The 27413-nt window shown below is 38.2% G+C and overlaps 1 protein-coding gene across 4 annotated transcripts in view; it reads right to left on the reverse strand.

The window, feature by feature from the left end:
• CCDC88A (coiled-coil domain containing 88A) overlaps positions 1–27413 on the reverse strand; it is a 132146-nt gene that overhangs the window by 102453 nt on the left and 2280 nt on the right. For all 4 annotated transcript variants that reach the window (XM_025353657.1, XM_025353655.1, XM_025353656.1 and 1 more), the window contains exon 2: positions 27303–27403. In XM_025353657.1, the coding sequence (XP_025209442.1) occupies positions 27303–27403 (101 nt within the window). The remainder of the gene's footprint in view (positions 1–27302; positions 27404–27413) is intronic.

A 27413-nucleotide genomic window follows, 5' to 3' on the forward strand; every position in this document is an offset into this window, starting at 1 on the left:
CTCCACACAAGGATGCAGAAAAGTCAATAAATTGACACCCATCCAACAGGAAATAGAAACTGAATAGAAATGCCTCATTCTTTAATCTGTTCCCTTTTTACACAGTCCATTGCATTCCTAATGCCTTTAGTTCCTTCCCTAAACAGATTAGACTCTATGGTGCTTTCTTTCCATAATTCTCAAACTTTTAGGTCTCAAGACCCCTTTGTAATCTTAATTGATGACTCCAAACAATTTTTGATGTTGCGGGCTATCTTTAATTAATACTTAGTGTGTTAGGAATAAAGACTGAGTTAGGGCATGGTGGCTCATGCCTGTAATCCCAGCACTTTGGGAGCCCCAGACTGGTGGATCACCAGATGTCAGGAGTTCAGGACCAGCCTGGCCAACATGGTGAAACCCCATCTCTACTAAAAATACAAAAATTAGCCAGGTGTGGTGGCGTGCAACTGTAGTCCCAGCTACTTGGGAGGCTGAGGGAGGAGAATCGCTTGAACCCAGGAGGCAGAGGTTGCAGTGAGCCAGGATCACACCACTGTACTCCAACCTGGGCTACAGAGCGAGATTGGAAAAAAAAAAAAAGAACTAAAGACAGAACATTTCAAAGTTATGTATGTATTAACTCACTTTAACAAAATAATATACCCATTACATGCTAACAAAAATCAAACAAAAAGAACTTAGAAAACTGAGTGGCATTGTTTTACTATTTTGTGTATCTCTTTAATGTGTGGTTTAACTTTTAAAAAACAGATTCTTATCTTTGCTTCTGCACTGAATCCATTGTTTATTATTTTGGTTCAAGCATATGAAGACATTTCACCCTCACATGTAGTTAGAAGTGGGAAGACCCTATGGATCCCCAAAAGGATCCTCCATCCATACTCTGAGAACCACTGCTTCAAAACCACTGTTTGCTTGCCACCACTCCCAACATCTTGATTCTTTTGTCCTTTGACCACATTCTTAATCCCCAACCTTGGATCAATTCAACCACTCATGCTGAGATTACTCAAGGGACTAGTTGAGAAAATAATGCAATCAAACTAAGCTATTAATAAAATAGGAAGGGGTAGCTATTACAGAAAGGAGGAAGATGCCTTCTTGCCATAAAAAACTAGAAAACTGGACAAAGCACGAGAAAACTGTTTTCAGACTTTGGACAGCAGGTAATGCAAGACTAGGTTCTCTCTAGTAAGGCAGAGAGGTGCTTTCCAGAATGAGGTATGGGAAAATGGGTAGCCCAAGTCTTGTTGAATTTGAGGAGACAAAGCTGGAGTTCATGGATGCTGAACTGACTGACACATTCAGAAAAGAATACCAAAGAAAAGGGAGCTACACTAACAAAGAGCTCCAAAAATCTGCCTTTAAGATTTTGGCTGTGGCTTCACACAAGCATGGATGTAGTGGCTCATGCCTGTAATCCCAACACTTTGGGAAGCTAAGGTGGGAGGAATGCCTGCGGCCAGGAATTCAAGACCAGCCTGGGCAACACGGTGGGAGCCTGTCTCAAAAACAAAACAAACCAAAAAACCAACAAAATTTTGGCTAAATACTAAATTGTGCATGTATAACCTAAAACTCCACAAGGCTAAGCAGAGATCAAATATAAGAAAGCTGTAAGCTAAACAATTCTCAGAGCTCACAATGTAAAGAGAGAAATTTGAGTTCTGACAAGCAGAGTTGAGTAGACTTAATGAACGTCCAGAACATACAGCAGAGACCGCACAAGAGTCATGTCTTAGAAGGAGGACTAAATCAGCAGATGAGTAAAAGCTATTCAAGAACCCCACCCCCAACAAAACAAGTCTTGAAAGGATCATGCTGATTGCAAGTAACTTGACAACCTGCCAAAACAAAGTTCGTCACTCTAAAAGGACAAGGTCCAGACACTCCAAAATATAATCATTACAATATCCAGCATAAAATTTAAAAAAATGAATAGACACAAAATATCAGGAAAATGTGATCTATAACCAGGAAAGAAAATGGAAACAGTCAACAGAAACAGACCCAGAAATGAAAAAGATCACAGAAATAACAGACAAGGACTTTAAAACAGTTATTATAAACCTACAAAAGGATTTAAAGAAAGACATGAATGTTAAGCAGGAAGAAACGTAAATCATGTTTTGAAAAACTCAAATGGGACTTACTAAAGCTGCAAAATACAACTACTGGAAATGAAAAATTCACCACACGAGCTTAACAACGGATTAGAAACTGTATAGCAAACGATTAGTGAACTTGAAGACATTACAATAAAAACAATCCAAAGAAGCACGGAGAGAGGGGGAAAAAAAGCTGAAATGAATGAACGGAGCCTAATGATCTATGGGGCAGTATTAAACATACATTACTACATAGTCCAATCTTAAGAATCCATTCACGTTTCCCTACTTGTCCCAATAATGAATGGATGTTCTTTACAGGAAATAGATCCAGTTCAGAATCACACTTGGCCTGTGGTAGTCTGAACTGCAATCTTTAATCTCTTTCTGGCTGGAGATTTCTCAGCCTTTTGTTGATGTACATGAACTAGACACTTTAGAAGGGTTACAGGCCACATACTTGATAGAATGACTTTCAGTTGGGTTTGTCTGATAAGACTGTGCTGACTCATAATTAAGTTCAGGATATATATCCTTAACAGGAAAAACACAGAAGAGATGCTGTGTTCTTCTCAATGCATCCTATTAATATATGGGCCTGGCTTGTTTCTGTGTTCTCCTTTATGTTTCACTGGTCTACCTATATATTCCCACGTCAACAGCACCACCTTAACAACTATAGTTATTTACATCTTGATGTGTAGGTAGGGCAAGATGCCCTGACTAAACTGTTTTTTCAAATTTATCTTAACTATTCATTCATGGTCCTTGATGATTTTTAGGATCAGCTTGTCATATTCTGCATAAACAAAAAACAAAACCTATTAAGATTTTGACTGAAATTGCACTCAATCTACAAATTTATTAAGAATGAACTGACAACTCTACAGCACTGAGTCCTCCCACTGATAAGCATGGTGTATCTCTCTACATTCATTCAGCTCTTCTTCAAAACCATTTTATAATCTTCTTCAGGAAGGCCTTTTATTAGATTTATTCCTAGATGCTTATAGTTTTTGCCATTAAAGTTAATGTAATATTTTAAAAATGTATTTGCTGATAGGTTAATGCTGATATGTGAACATCAAATGATATGCTATCATTTTTTGTTTATTCTTCTCAATTTTAGCAACAATGCTAACCTTTTTTACTCTAATAGGTTGTCTACTGGTGCTTTTGAAGGTCCTCTTGAATTTAATTTGTAGCTTTTCCATACTGATAATCAATTATGCCAACACCATTTTCTAACGAGCTTACATTTCTCACTGATTTCAGATTCCCACATTAAGCGTATGTCTACTTTTGGAGTCTATTCTGTCCCACTAAGCCATTTGTCTATCTCTGTGTCATTAAAACCTTGTTTTACTATAGTTTATTATTATAGCTTTATTATGATCTCAATTCTACTAAGACAAGTCCCTTTCTTTTGTTGTTGTTTTTTCTATACTGTCTTCATTAATTGAACATAGTGACCTTTTCTATCATTTTAGGATATTTATAAGGTTCTATGAAAAACCTTGTTGGGATTTATTGACATTAGTAATATTAATTTGATTAAAAACTGGCATTTCATTTCCATCAGTAAAAATTTAAAATTTCCCCACAGAAGTCTTACATATTTAAGTTTTTTTCTCTTACTTGGGTAAAGAAGCTTTTGTTGCTTTGTGAAATGGATTTTTTTTTCTATTACATTGTCTACTGGTGCTATTGTGTAACAGTTGAAAACTATAGGGTTTTGTTTTTGGTTTTTTGGGTGTTTTTTTTGTTTGTTTGTTTTTTTGCCACAGAGTCTCACTCTGCCAGGCCGGAGTATAGTGGCACGGTCTCAGCTTACTGCAACCTCTGCCTGCAGGGTTCAGGCGATTCTCATGTCTCAGCCTCCCGAGTAGCTGGGACTACAGGCACACGCCACCACGCCCGGCTAAGTGTTATTGTATTTTTAGTAGTGACGGGGTTTCACTATGTTGGCCAGGGTGATCTCAGCCTCCTGACCTCAAGTGATCCACCTACCTCTGCCTCCTAAAGTGTTGGGATTACAGGCGTGAGCCACCGTGCCCAGCCAAAACTATAGAGTTTTTGAATGCTGAATGTCTAATTAACCACCTTTCAAAACTTAGTTTACTAGGTTCACGTTCTTGGGTTTTCTAGGTTAAAAAAAAAAAAAATCACACCATCAGTAAATGACAGTTTATTTCCACCTTTTCAATCTTGCATTACATTTCTATTTCTTTACTTGGTGCATTAACAAATAGAAATGGAGACAACAGATATCCTTCTCTTGTTGCTCTCTAAGAGAACTGCATTTAATGTTTCACCATTAATGCATGATGTTTGCTGTAATTTTCTGATAGATACCATCTATCAGGCATTCCCTTCCATTTCTATTCACTGTCTGAATGGGTGCTGAACTTTATCCAGTATTATTTATTTTTTATTTTTTTGAAGACAGAGTCTCCCTCTGTTACCCAGGCTGAGATGCAATGCCATGATCATAGCTCACTGCAGCCTTTAACTTGTAAGCTCAAGAAATCTTTCTCAGTCTCTCAAGTACTTGGAACTACAGATGTGCACTACCACACCTAGCTAACTTTAAAATAAAAAGTTTTGATTTTTGGTTTTTTTTTTTTTTTGAGACAGAGTCTCGCTCTGTTGCCCAGGCTGAAATGCAATAGCACAACCTCCGCTCACTGCAACCTCCACCTTCCGGGTTCAAGTGATTCTCCTGCCTCGGCCTCCTGAGTAGCTGGGATTACAGGTGTGTGCCACCACACTTGGCTAATTTTAGTATTTTTAGTAGAGATGGGGTTTCACCATGTTGGCCAGGCTGATCTCAAACTCCTGACCTCAAGTGATCTGCCCGCCTTGGCCTCCCAAAGTGCTGGGATTACAAGCATGAGCCACCGTGCCCTGCCTAAAAAATGTTTTATAGATGAGATCTCTCACTATGTTGCTCAGGCTTGCCTCAAACTCCTGGCCTCAAGTGATCCTCCTGCCTCAGTCTTCTAGCTAGCTAGGATTTCAGGCACAAGCCACAGCACACCTGGCATATCCAATTTTTCCTACATCTACTCCCACCTGATCCTTCTCCATTAATATGTTAATGTAGTCAGTTACACTGTTACATCACCCTCAAAGTCCTAGACTACATACTCTCTCAGCTCCAGTCTATGGTATAACTATTCCCCTTTATTTGTACATAACTCTGTCATGGGTCTTCCAATACTTGGTCTTTTTGACTCCCACTTTCTCACTAGATTCTAAGTTCCTTGAAAAGAGGGACCGTATCTTCTTATTCATGTTTTTGTTTCTAAAAATTAGCATATTTCCTAACACAAATATTGTTTGAATAAATAAAAATAAGAACAAAGACTAAGCATAGTGTTTTTTAAACCATTGCTTTCTATTGAGAGTTACAAGCTGACAATCTCCAAGCTAACAACTCACTTGGCAGCCTGGAATAGGTTCTCTTACTAAGGTGCGTATCAAAAATCAGTTGAATAATAGAGTCCTAACTACAATTTGAGATCTGCAGAACAAGGAAGACTATTAGCAAGGCAAGCTAAATCTGACCTGTGACTGATTTATGCTTATTGCAAGACAAATAGTGAAAAAATCAGAACAGCCCAAGGCAAATGAGAGTTTAAATGGAAAAGCGAGTCTCTCAAATAAAAGCATCAACTAGAACTAGTTACTTCCAAAAACAAGGAGACTATATTGTAGAAGTCAGATCACGTGTCATGGCAAACAAAGACAAATAGCAGCATGGTCAAGAAGTCATGGTAAAACTGAAGGAAAAACCCTGTTTTATTTAGGCAATCAACTCTGGTATCTTTTTTTTTCTTTTTTTCTTTTTTCTTGTCTGGTATCTTTTTTAGTCAGTAAGTTAAACAAATACTCACTGAGTACCTACTGTACTGGCCACATTACTTAATGCATAAAAGCTCGGTCTAGTCAAGCTATCATTGTGGAGAAAACTATACTTGTAATTGGGAGAACAGAGTAAGAACAACACCAGTAACAAAAATTTTAGGTATATTTACACTTACATAAATTTCATTTGCAAACACTAAATACCTTTCCTTTCTAGCCTTCTTCTATCTTTTATTTCTATTTTCTTTATTCTACATTTGAATCCCTTACATACCTCTCATCTATGACTGCCTCCTACTCATACACTGACCACATTTAGACCTAGAAACACTTTAGAGATACCTGGTTTCACCATAAATCAGAAAACCAAAGTTCAAACTAGTAATCTGCCTAGGATCCTAGAGCTCCTTTACTTTCTCCTAGTTTTTCCTTTTATAGGATCATTCAAGAAAACAAAGAAAAGACTGACTTAAAAAAAAAAAGGTTTCAGCAATGTTTTTTCTAAAACCCAAGTGTACATCATACATCACTGTTTTATTGTATTGTTTGAGCATATTCCCAATTCTGTTTTCACAGTGAGTAATCAAACTAAAGATGATTAATTTCCTTCCCTCCTCCAGTTCACTGTGGTGATATTTTATTATAAACCTGGGTATTTAAATCTAACAATAAGTACTCAAGAAAAAAAAATTTTTTTTTTGAAATGGAGTCTCGCTCTGTCACCCAGGCTGGAGTGCTGTGGCATGATCTCAGCTCAATGCTCCTGGGTTCATGCAATTATCCTGCTTCAGTCTCCCAAGTAGCTAGGATTACAGGCACCCACCACCACACCTGACTCATTTTTGTTATTTTTAGGAGAGATGGGGTTTCAGCATGTAGACCAGGCTGGTCTTGAACTCCTGGCCTCAAGTGATCCTCTCACTTTGGCCTCCCAAAGTGCTGGGATAGCAAGCGTAAGTCACCGCGCCCAGCGTAAGAAAAATTTAATATTAGAACTAAAAATATATATAAATTTTAAAACTGTATTATTTGTAGTGCAAGCTCATTACTACATGACCATATACAATTTGGATTATACTAATTTGGATTATCCAAATATATGATTTGGATATTATACTTTGGATGTGCAATATTCTAATGAACACATGGTGATATCATTCCTTTAATAAATTTTATAATGTAAATGCTACCTTTGTCCTTGACAGAGTTGTTATCAAGTTCTGTTTCCTTTAAAGTGTTTTTTCAAAAAAAGTGTTAATGCTTCTTCTTAAATTTTGTGTCCAATCTTCCTCACATGATATCTTGAAATTTATTCAGTTGTCAGGAAATTCTACAGTCTTTGCATAAAGCTCTTCCAAGAATTAGCAAGTTTTCCGAATTTAGAATTTTGGTTTAATCAAAATCTTTTAAAATTTTTTTGTAAAAAAAAAAAAATTGATGTTTTATATTAAGTTTTTTTCAGACTTTGCGAAAGACTGCTTTTAACAATTAAAATAATTCTGGGTATAAAAGGAAGGAATTATATAGTTATATACTAATGATACCAGATGAAATTTTAGAAATCTGAGGAAAAATGAAAAACGCAATTTAAATATTTGAGAGAAAAGTACTTCAACACCTAAAATTAACCTCACAATCAAAAGGGATCTTAAAGATAGGTGAATGAAAACTTTCTACATCCCTTCATAAAACTGTGCTGCTTTGTGTCTACAAATCTATGAAATGAGCCCATGGGCTGCGAAGGGATTTCTATGCTCTGATTTGACTCTAGGAAAACCAACAGAATAGTGGAGTTCTTGAACAGGCTAATACCCTAAGCACTCCAAGTCTCTATCTATAACTTCTATTCTATACTGTACCTATTCGAGAGTTATTTTAGTATGAAAACAGAACTGAAAAGTTCCTATTTTTTTATAACCATCAGATGTTATATCACAGTCTATTATTATAAACTTTCTGTACTTTGAGCCCAGGATAACCATTAAGCACTCTCGGCATGGATCTAGAAAGCAATAAACTTCCCATTATAAGGCTTGAGTTTCCCATTTGATGCAGGCCCAATATGAGTAAGGGTCATACTGACATATGTTAGGATCACAGAAAACAGGCCCTTTCACCCTAAGGATGTGATCGCTTTATTATCCCTATATATGGGCTAAATAACAGAAGAAGTTGCTTTAAAAAAAGTTTAAAAAGTTGTCACTCTGGGCCAGGCGCGGTGGCTCATGCCTGTAATCCCAGCACTTTGGGAGGCCAAGGTGGGTGGATCATGAGGTCAGGAGTTCGAGACCAGCCTGGCCAAGATGGTGAAACCCCATCTCTACTAAAAATAAAAATAAAAATAAATTAGCTGGGCATGGTGGTGGGTGCCTGTAATCCCAGCTATTCGGGAGGCTGAGGCAGAGAATTGCTTGAGCCGGGAGGCGGAGGTTGCAGTGAGCCGAGATCGCGCCATTGCACTCCATCCAGAGCAACAGAAGGAGACTCTGTTCCCCACCAAAAAAAAAAAGAAAAAAAAAACCGTAAGAAAAGAAAACAGTATTAAAAATTTCTTCTATAAAAATAATGCATCCAGTATAAAGACAGAAAAAAACACTCATTCCTGTGTGTGTGTGTGTGCTTTTATCAGCTTCCTCAGGTTGAATCCTGTATTCCAATACTTTTAATATAATAAAAATCACAATACAGTAATTTAAACAAACAGTATGGTATGACTCCAGAATGCTCTAAAAAGAAATGTAGTGTATTAAGTATGACTCACAGAATTCTCTAAAGAGAAAATGTAGTCTATTAAATATTCCAAATATTCTGCCTTTCATTTTGTTTAATACTTAAAATGCAAAACAAAAATTAATTCAGAATAAATAATCACAACAAAGTTTTTATCAGGCTCTTTTTGAAAGCGTTACTATACCATTTTTTCTACAGAATGTATCTTTGGAAAGGCCGTTTTCTAAAATACAAGATGAGCTATTGAACAAGATACACGTGGCATGTGTAATGTGAGCAAGTACCTTTCCAATCACACACAGCTATTTCCAAGGCAGCACAATTTCAAGTCAACCATCTTCCTTTATAAGATGAAAAGTAAAAAAATGCTTTAGTGACAAATAGCCTAATACAGCTCAAATCTGTTCAACCAGGAGTTAAATGCAACATGGCAGTAAAAGACGGCCTCAAGCAATTTCACATTTATAAATGACCTACTTATGACAAGTTGCGTTAATTTCAATTAAAATAATAAACGGACAGTAGTATTATCAACCATTGTATATAAAAATTTATAAATCAGGAAAAAATATGAAGTTAAAGTTAGCAATTTTGCAACACTAATACTCTAAGATTTGGCCCCTGTATGACCAAGGATTATATCTTTACTTATTCATTAACTAATATATATAAGAAACAGAAATCTGATAGTTTTAATGGCTCTATGCTTTTCTCCTCCAGACTGTAAACCTGTTGTATGTCCTCTTGGACCATCTGTTCTGTGTTGGTGCTTAACTGGTGGGGGTTTTTGATCATGGCACTGTAATTTAAAACTACGGTTGTAGTGTGGTCTTTTAAAATTTTTGAGATAAATTATATAATAACATAACTATGTAATATTTGCATGTCACCATGATACATCTGAAATAACTAATTTACATATCTAACTTTAAGTGTGAATAAACCAGAATGTTTGCTTGATGAAAAATAATTAACTGGGTAAACAGCACCACCATTAAGGGTTATCCAAGTATCCAAGTAGTAAGGTATTTCAGGAAAATTAGTGGCTTTCTTATTTTGCAGCACTGTTTGGAGGGTACATTACAGAAAATTAGTAGTTTTAAGGGAAAAAATGTATTGGCTAGAGGAGGTGGCTCATACCCATAATCCCAGCACTTTGGGAGGCTAAGGCCAGAGAATCACTTCAGGCCAGGAGTTTGAGACCAACCTGTACAACATAGCAAGACTCCCTGTCTACAAAAAAAAAATTTTTAATTAGCTGAGGATAGTGGTGTGTGCCTGTAGACCTAGCTACGCAGGAGGCTAAGGCAGGAGGATCACTTGAGGCCAGGAGTTAGAAGCTGCAGTGAACTATGATCTCACCACTGCATTCCTGGATGAGAGAGCAAGACTCTGTCTCAAAAAAAAAAAAAAAAAATATATATATATATATATATATATATATATATATTCCTTCAACTCAATTTCTTCCCACTTTCATAAATTCAATTACTTTGCATGACAGCCAACAAGTCTAATATTAATATAAGCTTTTACCTATCTACAGAATATTTTCACATATATTAACTATCTTGATCTTCACACTGACTAAACAGGTCATTCTTGGAGAGGTACGTGACATATAATTACCATACAGAGATTACAGACACAGTCTTTCATGTTTTTGTTCGCATAATTTTGGACACATTAAGTTACCTTTTCAAAAGTTAGAAAATCTATGACATTTTCTCGTTAGTCCAAGATTAAGCTAGCAGTAAAGCATGATATTCACTGATTTAGCAAACAGAAGTAATGCTTTAATTTAAAAACTGCAAATGGACGCAAAAATAATTAAAATCCAGTACTATACATATACTTTACTTCGGTTTCATCTAAACTTAATAAAATGGCTGAACCCACCCTTTATTTATTAGAATGTCAACTTAGCCCTTCAAATATTAAATTAGCAGTTTTTTAACTTTTGGTTTCAGAACCCCTTTTTACTCTTAAAAAATTACTGCAGATTCCCAAAGAGCTTTTGTTTATGTGCATTATATCTATCTATATTTACTATATTAAAATTTAAAATAAAGAATTTTTTAAAATATTAATTCACCTAAACATAACAGCGTTTGTTAACATAAGGAACATTTTTATAACTTTTTCAAAACATAACATTTTAGTGGGAAATAACATTCTTTCACTTCTTTGCAAATCTCAGTGTTTGGCTTAATAGAATACAGCTGTATTCTTAAACCTGCTTCTGCATTCAGTGTGCTGCGATACATTGTTTTTGCTTTAAGTATAAGAAATAATGACTTCACACAAGTATGTAATTAGAAAAAGGAAAATTATGATTGGCACATTCACACAATTAATGATAATCTTCTTTGATATTACCAATATCCAGTAAAGGTTATTTCTTAAAGGTTAAGTGCAATGTGGAATCTGAATATCAATGAACTTTTCTTTCTCTGTTTTACATTAAAATCCATTGGTCTATCTGGCACATTCAATGGATCTTTTAACTATGTATGCATAACTTCTTAACATTATTCATTGGCCATTTAGAAATTATTGGTTCTCTGAATTATACAGATCTTCCAAATGTCAGCACATTTTATTACTTAAAAAAAAAAAAAAAAAAACAGCCAGGCATGGTGGCTCACGCCTGTAATCCCAACACTTTGGGAGGCCGAGGGGGGTGGATCATGAGGTCAGGAGATGGAGACCTGACCATCCAGGCTAACACGGTGAAACCCTGTCTCTACGAAAAATGCAAAAAATTAGCCGGGCATGGTGGCAGGCACCTGTAATCCCAGCTACTCGGGAGGCTGATGCAAGAGAATGGTGTGAACCGGGAGGCGGAGCTTGCAGTGAGCTGAGATCAAGCCATGGCACTCCAGTCTGGGCGACAGAGCAAGACTCCGTCTTAAAAAAACAAACAAACAAAAAACAAAACACATTCATTAATATCATCTCCAATCTCATCAGAAAAGTCTTTAAATATTGAGTAGCTGTCAAGCCCATGTTTTCTGTACATCAAATTTCATCACTGACAACAATCAGTTGTTTTCCCTGAAGTGACAGGCTCACTTTATTCATTTCTGAGGAACTGTCTGCCCAGTACTCAAGTATTAACAACCAGTTTGTCTGTCATTCTTTCAAATAAAAATGGTGTTCCAAAAAACAGGGACTACTTCAACCTTGCAACTCAAAAATCATGAATACCTTTTCTTGAGATAATCATCGAGCAAGAACATTATATATGGTTCCCATTTTGCCCACAGAATGTTAAATAGATTCAAGGGTCAAGACTCAACAAAATAACTTTCACTGCTTCATCAAGGACATGGTGAAACTGGGTTTATTTATATATATCTTACAAGTATATAATGAGAAAAATACAATGATTGCCCATACAGTTTGGTACAATTCCTTGATTCATATTAAAATGTCAGCAGTTTTACTAACCTTTGCTTTTGCACCATCAGTGCTTTAGCAACACACAAAAAAAGGCAAAGGACATCTTAGTAGTATTATGAAAATAATTCTGACCTGACAGACAAACCTTGAAGGAATCTCTGTGCTAGCAGGGGTCTGATCTCATTTGAGAACTACTGTATTAGGTAATTCAATTCCTGTTGTTGGTATAGAGACCTGGGGACTTAATATTATGCTAATCTAGAACATTCACTTATATGGTTGCCAACCTCATGACCAGTAACTGAAACAAAAGAAGGCTGTTTATAGATTCAATGGACAGCACTGATCTGTGATGGAACATTTTACCCATCGTCCCTAAGCCCTAAGATTGGGTCACAGAAGTTGGTTTTAATCAGTATTCTAGAGTAGTAATTGCTCCAGATCTACTTAGGCCTAGAGACTCAAAAAATTCCAAAGTGAGCTGATATACAGTCAGGTATTTCCCTTGATAAGTGACAGACTTACCTACTATGGCTTTCACTCCCATACTATCAATTCAGTATAGTAAGGCTTCTTAATCTGTACTCCCCTCCTAAGGTAATTTAAATAGTTCACTTGATTAATTATGGGTGACAAGTATCACTTTCATTTTTGAGAAGAAAGCCCTTTAAAATGAGAAAAAAATCCCAAAGAACAATCTCTTCTAATTAATGAATTAAATTTAGTCATGGAAACTTACCTTAAGTAAGCAGTTTTTAAATTTGGTAAGAAAATCTTTTTTCCAATCACCAATTTCTCTGATTTTTTTTTAAAGTCCAACTCTAAGTATATGAATAAGATTACCACAATATTCGTTTGTCTTTTTCAGTGTACCAGAAAAGTGCTCCAAATGGATCAACGCTAACTTCATTATAAACCCACCAATTAAAGGCAAAATAATAGATACCTATTACAAAAGCACTAAGACAAACAAAAATTAAATTAGAAATATAATAAAAAGTAAAATAGAAGACAAAAAATAGCCACACATACATTCAAGATGCGATGAACCAAGTTAGAGGAAAGATACACATACAGAAAGGTAAGGAATTATTAATAGACAAGTTAACAAAACTTGCAGTCATGTTCTACAAATGGTCCATGAGAAAGAAACTGTTTTGGGGACCTCCAATTTAGCAAAAGAGTCGTTTTTTCGAGACAGAGTCTTGCTCTGTCGGCCAGGCTGGAGTGCAGTGGCACGATCTCGGCTCACTGCAACCTCTGCCTCCCGGGTTCAAGCAACTCTCCTGCCTCAGCCTCCTGAGTAGCTGGGGTTACAAGCATGTGCCACCACACCCAGCTAATCTTTGTATTTTTAGTAGAGATGGGGTTTCACCATGTTGGCAAAGCTGGTCTCAAACTGATCTCAGGTAATCCGCCCACCTCGGCCTCCCAAAGTTCTGGGATTACAGGCATGAGCCACCACGCCCGGCCACTAAATAGGTTTTAAAAGGCAAAGGAACAAATGACCTAAGATTTTAAAATACTGTATTGTACTATTCCTCAACTTGGTTCCTCCACTAAGGCAAGTCTCCTCACCATTTCCCAAATCATACATGCAGTATGCTTTCCCCCCAAAATGCTTCCTTGGCCTAAAATACCCTCTCCTCATGGATAGCTATCCAAGTCCAGTCACCTTTCAAGGTTTAAATCAAATCTAACTTCCTTCACAGATAGGTTTCCCTGACTAACCATACCTTCAGGGGCCAAACCTAACTTCTAGACATCGGGGCTCCCTAATTTATTCCAGTTCACACGCCCGCACAACTCACTCTCTCAGCACACTCTCTCTCTCAAAAGAAACATGAAACCCATACAGATTAATGAAAAAAAAAGAAGAAAAAAAAAAGCAACCTAATAACCAGAGATTTGTTTTCAAATACCTGCTTGGGATCATTCACTATTAACTACAGGTTTGTCTTAGTCAGTACACACATTCAGTACTATGCTTCAGGGTCCCCAACCCCTGGGCCGAGGACTAGTCTAGGGCCGTGGCCTGTTTGGAACCAGTCTGCACGGCAGGAGGTGAGCGGTGGGCAGGTGAGCTTTACCACCTGAGCTCCGCCTCCTGTCAGACTGGCGGCAGCATTAGATTCTCTTATGAGCATGAACCCTATTGTGAACTGCCATACGAGAGATCTAGGTTGCCCATTCCTTATGAGAATCTAATGCCCCCCGCCCTGGTCCATGGAAAAAATTATCCTCCATGAAAATGATCCCTACTGCCAAAAAGGTTGGGGGCTGCTGCTATACTTAATACTTAAGTTAAAAAAAAAAAAAAAGATACAGGCCAGGTGCGGTGGCTCACGCATGTAATCCCAGCACTTTGGGAGGCTGAGGCAGGTGGATCACGAGGTCAGGAGATCGAGACCATCCTGCCTAACACGGTGAAACCCCGTCTCTACTAAAAATACAAAAAATTAGCCAGGCATGGTGGCACGCTCTGTAGTCCCAGCAACTCAGAAGGCTGAGGCAGGAGAATCACTTGAATCAAAGAGGCGGAGGTTACAGTGAGCCAAGATCAGGCCACTGCACTCCAGTAGCCTGGGCAACAGAGCGAGACTCTGTCTCAGGAAAAAAAAAAAATATATATATATATATATATATATAAATTCTGAATCATTACATGTACATTCTAATTGCAAAGGTGGAAATATAGTCTAATTCATTTGCAAACATATGAAATAAGGAGCTGGAAAAAATTAAGTTAACCTTCAAATATAAGAAAACTCACCCCATTTTCCCTAATTATTCAAGTTAACTGGGATATTACTACAGTTCACCTTTTAAACCATGGATTAGGGGTTTTGTCTTTCCATTGGTATTTCCCTGTAAATTCTCATCCTCCACTACTTTGTAGTAGTTCAGGTCTTAATCAAGGACTAGTGGCCGGGCGCGGTGGCTCACACCTGTAACCCCAGCACTTGGGAGGCTGAGGCAGGCTGATCACTTGAGGTGAAGAGTTGGAGAGCAGCCTGGCCAACATGGAAAAACCCCGTCTCTACTAAAAATACCAAAGAATAATTAGCCGGGTGTGGTGGTGCACAACTGTAATCCCAGCTACTCGTGAGGCTTAGGCATAAGAATCGCTTGATCCCAGGAGGCAGAGGCTGCAGTGAGCTGTGATCACACCACTGCACTCCAGTTTGGGTGACAGAGCGAGACCCTGTCTCAAATAAAAAAAAAAATCAAAGACTAGTATCCAACATCTAAAACTAAACCAACTTCCTTGGTCCTTCACCACCCAGGGAAAGGAGGCATTAATAGTTATGTTATTGATGATAATGTGAAGTTCAACTTTTTTTCTAGCCTTCACTAGGAAAATCAGTCACATTAAGAATACAGGCCAGGCACAGTGGCCAATGCCTATAACCCCAGGACTCTGGGAGACCAAGGCAGGAGGATTGCTTGAGCCCAGGAGTTCAAGACCAACCTAGGGAACAAAGTAGGACTCCATCTCCACAAAAAAAAATCTTCATTAGCCAGGCATGGTGACACACACCTATAGTCCCAGCTATTCAGGAAGCTGAGGTGGGAGGATCGTCTGAGACTGGGAGGTCAAGGATGCAGTGAGCTGTGATCATCCCACTGCATTCCAGCCTGGGCAACAGAGCAAGACCCCGTCTCAAAAAAAAAAAAAAAAAAAAGAATACACTATCTAAAAATTTTTCATGAAGGACTACTGAGATACCTCACAAAGTTTGATTTTTAACGTAAGGACTATGTTAATATAAAAAGTTATGGGCTAGGCACGATGGCTCATGCCTGTAATCCCAGCACTTTGGGAGGCCGAGACAGGTGGATCACCTGATGTCAGGAGTTTGAGATCAGCCTGGCCAACATGGTGAAATCCCGTCTCTACTAAAAATACAAAACTTAGCCGGGCATGGTGGTGGGTGTCTATAATCCCAGCTACCAGGAAGGTTGACGCAGGAGAATTGCTTGAACCCGGGAGGCAGAGGTTGCAGTGAGCCGAGATCGCACCACTGTACTCCAGCCTGGGTGACAGAGGAAGACTCTGTCTCAAACAATAAATAAATAAAATAAAATAAAATGTTATAAACAATTACCTTTTTTTCTTCCCCACTAATTATACTGCCCAGCTTTCTAGTTTAATTTTTTTTTTTTTTTTTTTTTTTTTTGAGACAGAGTCTTGCTCTATCTTCCAGGCTGTAGTGCAGTGGCATGATCTCAGCTCACTACAGCCTCCACCTCCCAGGTTCAAGCAATTCTCCTGCCTCAGTCTCCCGAGTAGCTGGGATTACAGGCACTCACCACCATGCCCAGCTAATTTTTGTATTTTTAGTAGAGATGGGGTTTCAACATGTTGGCGTGGTTGGTCTCAAACTCTTCACCTCAAGTGATCCACCTGCGTCAGCCTCCCAAAGTGCTGGGATTACAGGTGTGAGCCACCGCACCTGGCCCCAGCTTTCTACTTTAATTCAAAATACTAACTTCTACCTGTAGTGTGAAATCAAGAGATCACAGTCTCATTAAAAAAAAAAAAGGAAGAAAATTTCTACTCAACTTTACTTATCTTCATTTTATTCTATTTTATCCACCCATTAGTATTGTCTAATCATAGTCCTAATCACTATTCAGAACTGCAACCTCCAAAATCTCAAATTCTGAAAATCTACTTTGACCTCGACCTCCTATCTTTTCACCCTTTCTCATGCCCTCACTTCTAACCTACTCTTCCTTCATTCTTATCACAACTCTCAGAGGCGTCTTGAATTCACAGCAATTCCATCTTGAATAGGGGCTAGGTAAAATAAAGCTAAGACCTGCTGGGCTTCATTCCCAGCCAGTGAGGCATTCTAAGTCACAGGTTGAGATAGGAGGTTGGCACAAGATACAAGTCATAAAGACCCCGCTGGCAAAACAGGTTGCAGTAAAGAAACTGGCCAGAACCCACCAAAACCAAGATGCTGACAAGAGTGTCCTCTGGTCGTCCTCACTGCTACACTCCCACCAGTGCCATGACAGTTTACAAATGCCACGGCAATGGCAGGAAGTTACCCTATATGGTCTAAAAAAGGGAGGCATGAATAATCCACCCCTTGTTTGGCATGTCATCAAGAAATAACCACAAAAATGGGCAATCAGCAGCCCTCATGGCTGCTCTGCCTGTGAAACAGCCATACTTATATTCCTCTACTTTCTTAATAAACTTGCTTTCACTTTATAGACTCGCCCTAAATTCTTTCTTGCCCGAGAGAACCCTCTCTTGGGGTCTGGACTGGGACCCCTTTCCAGCAACACAATCCTTAATCTCTAAGCTTCCTCCTAATCTTTGCTTTCTTCCTCACTTTAATGCTCACACATTATTATTCAACTATTCAGCTAAGAATCTGTAGTCTGTTTTTTCTCTCATCCCACGTCTGTTTATTCAGAATTCTGAATAAATTCTACAGGTATTTTTGTCAGTTTCCGAGCAGCTAAGCATTACTGGCTAGTCAACCATGCTCACTGGCTCAACTACAAATGTGTGGTTTCCAAATCTCAAATAAGCCATCAACCCTGCATGACAATACTTGTATTCATCTTTAACTGACACTCTTTGTGATTTCCTCTTAGCAGCTTTGTAAAATGTTTCCACTTTTCTCAAACCTAATTCCTCCACCGTTATTTACATCTTCATGCCTCTTTTTCATGCTATTTTCTTTGCTTAAAATGTCCTTCCTTCCACTCTCCCACTGCTTATGACTCCTGTTCAGTCTGATTTCTCCTACGGAGCTCTCATGTCCAGCTCAAACAGCTCCTCCAAGAAGCCTTTCCTCCATGTAAATCATCACTTCCCTTTCTGTGCGAACACTGTCTCAAGAACATAATTCATCATGGCACGGATACCACATTGCAATTTGTTTACATGCACCTCCCCCTTATCGTGGGCAAAGCATCCTATTCCTAGCATCTAGCAGTTTGTTACACAGTAAGCACTTAGAAACTATTCCCATATTAATTGATCTTTGAAGGAACTAGCCCTTCATCCCTTTCACCGAGTATTACACTTAGATCATGACAAGAAAGAGCTCTGCCCTGAGTCCCACTCTGGCCCTCCTCGGCCCACATGCCTCCACTGGGAAAGGAGCCCACGTAAACAGGGGTATGTGCCTATATACTTTTTTTTTTTTTTTTTTTTGAGACAGAGTCTCACTGTCACCCAAGCTGGAGTGCATTGGCGCAGTCTTGGCTCACTGCAACCTCCGCCTCCCAGCTTCAAGCGATTCTTCTGCCTCAGCCTCCCGAGTAGCTGGGATTACAGGGGCCCGCCAACATGCCCGGCTAATTTTTGTATTTTTAGTAGAGACGCGGTTTCACCATGTTGGCCTGGCTGATCTTGAACTCCTGATCTCAAGTGATCCACCGGCCTCGGCCACCCAAGATGCTGGGATTACAGGCGTAAGCCCCCATGCCTGGCCTACCTACCCACTTTTAAATGACACTCCAGGTACCCAGAACTTTGCAATTTCTTGCCCACTTTTAACTCAATTTCAGAGCTCACACAGGCCTCTTTCCTAGGTCTGTCCTTAGAATAGACTGTGCCACACTTGTGTACACCCTTGGGCCAAGGAGTACTTGTTTGGGGATGGGAGTACAAGAGCTTAGACCTTGTGCATGCATGCATGCAAGGTGTTCACAGCATGTACATGAGACCTCTTTGTGGTGCCAGAAAGAGCCAGGGATGGGGGGAGGAGGTTGGGTTTAACCACATTCTGCTGCAAAACTGTGAATTTATGAATTCTAAATTCCACAGATTTTAAATTTGAACCTTTCAAGTCATTATGAAGGTATATTTATCAAGAGAAAAGACTAGAATATAGTTAATGATTTGCTGGCCTGGTTTATAAGCTTTAAATATTTAGGCCTATTGTGGTAAATGAATGCTTATCCTGGATCTTACAAATGTTAGGGGGAGATCTCCTCTCACTCAGAGTGAAGTTAATCAGTTTTATCCACCAATTTTTATTAAACTAGGCCAGGCACAGTGGCTCACGCCTCTAATCTCTGCATTTTGGGAGGCTGAGGTGGTGGACTGCTTGAGCCCAGGAGATTGAGACCAGTGTGGACAACATGGCAAAACTCTGCCTCTACAAAAAAAAAAAACCAAAGAAAAGAAAATTCGCCAGGCATGGTAGTAGTCCTAGCTACTCAGGAGGCTGAGATGAGAGGATCGCTTGAGCCCAGGATGCATAAGTTGCAGTGAACCAAGATTTCGCCACTACATTCCAGCCTGGGCAACAGACAGAGACCCTGTCTCAAAGAAAAAAAAAAAAAAAGATTATTAAACTAGCAAAATAGATCTAAGAAGCCATAAAAATAGAATCAGGAATAAAGAGAACATTTAAAGTAATTTTCCAATTTCAATAACTAGCTAAATATTAAATGACTGATTGAGGATTTAAACTTTCAGGTCCATGTTTTTGTTTTTGCCCTCCTACCACTCTGACTCTCCAAAAGCAGCCAGTTTACTAATTAATAAATTAAGTATTATACAGATGTCCCAATACCAAGTATAATCTCAAATACTATTTCTAAATATTGAAAACTTCATACCTAGAATGGTATCAAACTGTTTCGTGGATCCTAAAAGTCAACTGGTGTCCTATTGAAAGAATTGGTCTTCCTTTCCATTTATCCTGTGAGAACTAGTTTCCCGTAATATATATTAAGAGAAAATTTTCAGTTAAAAAATTTAAAAATACTCTCATGTATAACATCTAGTTCACCTGTTCTTCTCTAGGTTCTCATCATTTCTGTAGTTTAACTAAATATGAATCATACTGAGAACAAGGCAATCATGAAGGACTTTTCTTGAAGACAGTCCAATACAAAGCTGTGGACAAAAAAATCTCAACATGGCCCAGGTGCGGTGGCTCACGCCTGTAATCCCAGCATGAGATTTTGGCAGGCTGAGGCGGGCAGATCACTTGAGGTCAGGAGTTCGAGACCAGCCTGGCCAACATGGTGAAATCCTGTCTCTATTAAAAATACAAAACTTAGCCAGGTATGGTGGTGGGCATCTGTAATCCCAACTACTCAGCAGGCTGAGGCAGGAGAATCAGTTGAACCTGGGAGGAGGAGGTTGCAGTGAGCCGAGATCACGCCACTGTACTCCAACCAAGGTGACAGAGTAAGACTCCGTCTCAAAAAACAAACAAACAAACAAACAAACAACAACAAAAAACACAACATATTGGACAGGAAAGTTATTGGAAACCAAACTGAAAGCACTCTATACTCTAATACTATAAAAAACTATGGACCATGAAATCTTGTTCCAATCACCTTGCCTCAAAGGAGATACAACATAGGTGGGAAAAATATACAATAAAGGTAATTAAAACAAATACGGGGACAGAGAGAGAACCAATGAAAAGGAGAAATAGAAGAAAAACTAAAAAAAAACCTAAATTCTACAGTACTAAAACTAGAAAGTATTCTCAAAATTTTGAAAATTAATACAATTATAGCTATCTTCACTTAGTTCTTCAACATTTACTTACAACTTACGACATGCTAACTTCTATGCTAGGTGCTGGTGATACATGCTAAGTACTAGGTTAGGTGCTAGCAATATATGAGACAAAACATCTAGCCCCTAAACAGTAATAAAGCAGAGCAACAGCTACTCAGGTGAAGGTACTTCAGAATCATAAGCAAGAAAACAACTCCGCCTGGGGACTTCACAAGGTATTAAAGGAAGAGCAGGAATTGGTTAGTCAAAGAAAAGGCTAAGGATAGTCTAGAACAGGAGAGCCTAATCCCTGGGCCATGGATTGGGTCCATGGCTTGTTAGGAAAGCCACACAGCAGGAGATGAGTGGTGGGCAGGCAAGCATTACTGCCTGAGCTCCGCCTCCTGTCAGATCAGCGAAGACATTAGATTCTCACAGGAACACAAACCCTATTGTGAACTGCGCATGCAAGGGATCTAGGTTGCATGCTCCTCATGGGAATATAAAGGCTGATGATCTGAGGTGAAACAGTTTCATCCTGAAACCATCTCCCCTCAGCCTGGGTCCATGTAAAAATTGTCTTCCATGAAACCAGTCCCTGGTGCCAAAAAGGTTGGGGACTGCTGCTCTAGAGGAAAATAATTCTAATGATAATAATATAAATAAAACAATAAAGAGCTAACATTTATTGGACACTTTCTATATGTTAAGCATTGTACATACATTATTCTATTTGATTCTCATAACAATCCTGTGACTTTTATCCCACTTACAAATTAAGTAACTTACTAAAGATCATACAGCTATATAGAGGTGACACTAACAGATCATACAAAACTAAGCTATAGGCCAGGCACAGTGGCTCATGCCTGTAATGCCAGCCACTTTGGGAAGCTGAGGTAGGAGGATCACTTGAGCCCAGGAATTCAAGACCAGCCTGGGCAAAAAAGTGATACCTGTTCTCTACAAAAAAATTTTTAAAAATTAGTCAAGTGCAGTAGCACATGCCTGCAGTCCCAGCTGCTTGGGAAGCTGAGGTGGGAGGATTGCTTGATCCCAGGAGTTTGAGGTTGCAGTGGGCTGCGATTGTGCCACTGCAGTCTAGCCTGGGTGACAGAGTGAGATCCTGCCTCAAAAACAAACGAACAAAAAACTAAGCTGTGAACCATCATGATTTACTTGAGGAACTATAAGTAGCTAGATATAGTATAGCACAAGATAATAATAATGACAGCAACCAGGACTGGGGATATAGTGGGTCAACAAAACAGAAAATAGACATATCTGTCCCTGTCTTAGTAGAGATAATCCTTCCCCACCAGGAAGGAAACATTATCTCCCATCTTATAAATGTAGGAACTGTAATTTGGAGATGTAACGTTCACATACCAGTAAGTAGCACAGCTAGAACTGAACTCAAGTCTATCTAACATAAGGCCCAAATTCATTCTACTTTACTACACATGGCTCTATTATTCAATCATTCAACAGAAATATAGCAAGAACCTACTGTTTGTCAAGCACTGCCCTAGGAATACAGAGACAAAAGATAGAGTCCCTGGCTTCAGGAAACCCACAGGCTAGTCAATAGAGTCAAGCAAAGAGTCAGGCTGGTTCGCACCTGTAATCCCAGCACTTTGGGAGGCTGAGGTGGGTGGATCGCTTGAGACGAGCCTGGGCAACATAGTGAAACTCCATCGCTACAAAAAATACAAAAACTAGTCAGGCGTGGTAGTGCGTGTCTGTGGTCCCAGGTACTTGGGAGGCTAAGGTGGGAGAACAGCTTGAGCACGGGAGGTGAAGGCTGCAGTGAGCAGTGATCATGCCCCTGCACTCCAGCCTGGGCAACAGAGCAAGACCCTGTCTCCAAAAAAAAAAACCAAAAAAACAAAACAAAAAAAACAGGAGATGACTTCTGAAGTCCCTTCAAACCCAAGATTCTAAAGGAAAAGAAAGGCTATAACAAGTATATCACAATTACCAAGTGTTCCAAGTACAGTTCTCTATAACTATCTAACGGGTTTGGATCATAAATAATAATTCCAAATACTGTTCTGATACTATTAACAATTTTCTCAGTACTTAAAACCCCAAGACATCCATATTTTCCACCATTTGAGTAATATGAATTGCACATTTTTAAAATTTTAGGAGTATGAAATTAACTACAATGTCACAAATTCCTTAAAAACTCACAGCAAGTAATATTCAAAACTGGCTCCAGAACTAAATGACATCTTAAACAGGAAAATGATTATTTCTACTTCACTGTCACCACGCCCTACAACTGATAAGTAACAATAAAGAAAAAAGATTTCAATCCACTGAAGTAGGAAAATGCCCTATAGTGTACAGAAGAGCTGGCCCATCATTCCAGATCTCTAAATAGCTTCCCTCTTCCTTCCCATTAGGTAAAGAGGATTGATGTCATGTTACAAGTTCTTACGAGATTATTTGATTCAAAAAGCTACTCAATGAAATTCAGGATTCATCTCTGAATACAGTAAATCCCAAGTCAGTGAACAGACTTCAAAATTGTGAGGCAGAGACAGTAAACAGTGTCGTGAAGAAGTCAGCTCTTCACTTTCAGAGTCTGGGTGCAAAACGGCAACACCAGAGTCATTAAATTAATCAATTTTCTTAGTCTTAATAAACATTTAAGATGAAAAACTTATATAACAAGGTTCCTGGCCAGGTGCGGTGGCTCACGCCTATAATCCCAACACTTTGGGAGGCCGAGGTGGGCGGATCATGAGGTCAGGAGATCGAGACCATCCTGGCTAACACGGTGAAACCCCGTCTCTACTAAAAAAATACAAAAAATTAGCCAGGCGTGGTGGTGGGTGCCCATAGCCCCAGCTACCCAGGAGCCTGAGGCAGGAGAATGGCATGAACCCAGGAGGTGGAGCTTGCAGTCAGCCGAGATCAAGCCACTGTACTCCAGTTTGGGCGCAGAGCGAGATGCTTTCAAAAAAAAAAGTTTCTATGACAAAAGTCCATGTCACATCTAAAAGCAATAATATAAGACTAGCAGAGCAAAAACGTAATTAAAAGTATATAAACAGCCAGGCATTGTGGTGCACGTGCCTGTGGTCCCAGCTACTCAGGTGTCTAGGGTGGGAGGATGGCCTGAGCCCAGGAGTTTGAGGCCACAGTGCACTATGATCACATATTCCAGCCTGGCAACATAGCAAGACCCCATCTTGAAAAAAAAAAGTATATAAACATATTTTCACTGGTGGCCAGAGACCAAATTTGCCCTCCTCCCTGAAACAACTGGGGGGGAAAAAAAAGACAAAATACATAACATTTTTCAAGACATTGGACATCAGGCAACAAAAGACAGTGATCCCCAATAGATGGGAAACAAGCATGAATCCAACAACTGCTCCAGCATTACAGCCTTGAAAGAGTTTCCAGGCCACAGAACAGGAAGAGGGGAATCCAGGCAGAGCACAATGGTCTGAGCTGAAGAGACAGAACTGAGTCTGGAGACAGCAAGGTAGCTAAAGGTGACAGCAAGGTAGCTAAAGTACACAGGGCAGAGTACTTAAGAGAGCTGCACAGTGAGAAAGATCTGCAAAGGGTATCCCTCAAGTCTAGTACTTATCAGAATGTAAGTGTGAGGAAACTACCCAAAGATAGTGAAAGAACCACCAAAAAGATTGAGAGCGAACACTACCAAGTAGGTCCTGTTCCCACCAGCTAGAGTATTCGGAGGGGTTTTGCCTCAACAGTGTGACAGAGTGGTACTGCCTAACAAATCTTAAAAGCATGTCCCCAAAAGATCAAACTGTTTTCAGGTAACTTAATGCATCCCAGAACAAAGCTCAAGATTTTTGTATTTAATGGAATACAAAAATATCCAGCACCAAACAAGTTAAAATTTCAAATGTCTGGCATCAAATAAAAAAAAAAATCACCAGGCATGCAAAAGCAAGAAAACAGAATCCATAATGGGGAGAAATATCAATCAACCAAAACCAACCCCAAAATGACACAGACAGAATTAGTAGACATAGACATTAAGCCAATTATAACTATATTCCATATGTTCAAGAAGCTAGAGAAAAGACAGAGCAGGAAAAACATAGACATGGAAGATACAAGACAATTTCTAGAGATGAAGCTATAATATCTGGAATGAAAAATACGGTGGGTGGGATCAAGAGCAGAATAAACATTGTAGAAGAAAAGATTAATAAGTTTGGAGACATCACAACAGACTATTCAAAATGAAACAAAGAAGACTGAAAGAAAATTGAATTAAACATCAGTAAGTTTTAAGACAACATCAAAGCGACTAGTATATATGTAATTGGACTTTCAAAAGGGTGAAGAGATAAAAAAAAAATATATATATATATATATATAGTAGCAATAATGACTGAAACTTTTCTAAATTTGATAAAAACTACAAACCCACAGATCCAAGACACTCATCGAATTCCAAGCACAAGAAACATGGAAAATATATAAATAGTTTCACTTACAAAGGGTTCTTGCCCACAATTTAATTCTCTAATTAAATGTACTGTAGAAATTAGACTAGGCCTAACTTTTACATTTACTAGGTACAGAGTTACAACTACAACTGACACTTTATAATAAAGTACATTAAAGCATACATTAATCTAAGTGCTTAACAGAAATCCTAATGACTTCAAAATTAGCAAAATACAGCTTTTAAAACAATGTATATTTTGTTGCCCTATCAGTTAAATAATTAAAATAAATTTGTGTTGATCTTATTTTAGCAAATTATTCAAACCAAGCAAAAGTATACTTTTTTTCTTTTATTTTCTTTTAATTTATATAGGTCATTTACAACAGAATTAGGACACCAAAAAAAAAAAAAAATCTAAAGAAACTGAGAGGTGGAACTGAAAATACAGAAGCAGAGTTGTGGTTTGGAAAGGAGCTACCCCTCATGAAAAACAGCAACCTGGCAACCACTATTTTGGAATACCATCATTTTCAAAATATACATATATTTTTTAGCATAAAACTGCATTCGAAGTGGAAACAAACTAATGTATTTGTTTTTAGCACCTCAGTTAAGTATTTGGGATGCAAAAAAAAAAACCAAATTTTTTTGGAAAAAGAATCGTTCAAATAAAATTAAAGTGGAAAACTAAAGTAATCTATTTCCCTATTTTTGTGAACACACATTTTTTTTTAGCACACAAATTCAAAATTTTCTGTCTAAAAATAAGCACATAAAGAGACATAGGGGAACAAGTTCTGAATATCTAGTGTAATGGCTACCCTTTCTGTCATGTAGTTTCCCCAAAACAGAAGTCAGTTTATTATCCTACCATTTTGCTTAGGAAATAGTTAGATATTTTGAGGATAAAAAATAATTCCATTACACAGCTGTCAAAAATATATTTACTAACCCTGGAAATAATGTCTACGCTCTTTTTTCCTTAAGGAAAACATATATACATATTCAGATAACATACATATTTCTTTGGGTGCCTATGAAAATAAAACACTGGTTGAAAATGTATAATAGTATAATACTTCCCTGTAGGATCAACACGTACATGAAAAACAGCCCACAAATCTCTTTGAGCACATAGAGAAGTTAACAAGAGAGCAATTTTTTATAGATTTGACTTCTACCGTCTTAAACATAAAAATCTAAATCAATAAAATACAAACTTGATAAGGTTATCAGAGCAGTAAGGTAGACTTATTCTCTAGTAACAACTATTCATTAATAACACACCGATTTCCCATACATATAAAAGTTCCAAACTACCTCTTCTAATCAGATTTTATTAAAGAGAAATAAGCCTAAGTACGCATTACTTTGAGCACAACTGAAAAATTCAGTTTGATAAACTACATTAGCGTACTTAGAATGCACGTATGCTACAATATCTGTAATTGGATAAAAACTGAGTTTTAATTTTACTAATCCAGCTACCAATATACTTTCACTATTCAATTCCCATCTCAAAAGCATACTTTCCTACTTAGTACAAACCCAATATTATAAACACAAAAGACAAAGATTTGCCCACTAAGTCGTTATCTAATTGTTATTAAGACTTGATACTTGCATTTCAAAACCTGTAAGAATACCTTAAAATGATCCCTAAAATATTAAGCAACCTAATAATTCACACAATAAATCATCTCATCAAGCTTTAGTTATTACAGGCATTTAAATTACTTACTACAGCAAGAGTCCTCACCAATCAGAACTGTTTGAAATTTTCCCTTCTGAAATCTGCTATTACTTAACGAGTTTCAAATTTTGAGCCACTTATTTCTAGATATAAAGGTTAATAAGAAACATTTCTGCATCAAATGCACATAACTTCACAGTAAAGTCTTTTTTTCTATCTTAGGAAACCAGATTCTCATTCTTTTATTTTACCAAATTATCAAAGAAGACACAATGTGGCTTGGATTTCAGTACTGAAGACAAGTGACGATACATGGTTGACAGAATGAAAAATTAAAGTTTCACAATTTTAACAGGTAGAATTACTAGGTTGTGATAATGGGCTGAGCGCATAACATTATCATTCCTTTCAAGATCTAATTCTTAAACCACCTGAATTTTTCTGGCCAATGAAGCAAATTAGGGGCTTAAAACATCGTGTCTCAAAGTTCACCGTATGCTATTTCTCAAAGAAAACAAGTTACCTAGGAAAGAAGGAAGAACTTACATTTGGAGCATGACCTGGTTCAGGAACACCCCATCCACCAAAGCCACATATTCATCAAGGTTGGTCCCATTTCCTGCAGTCAGAGGTCCAAACGTTTTAACCTAGAACAGA

Source organism: Theropithecus gelada, chromosome 13, assembly GCF_003255815.1.
Source record: "Theropithecus gelada isolate Dixy chromosome 13, Tgel_1.0, whole genome shotgun sequence".
Lineage (NCBI taxonomy): Eukaryota > Metazoa > Chordata > Mammalia > Primates > Cercopithecidae > Theropithecus > Theropithecus gelada.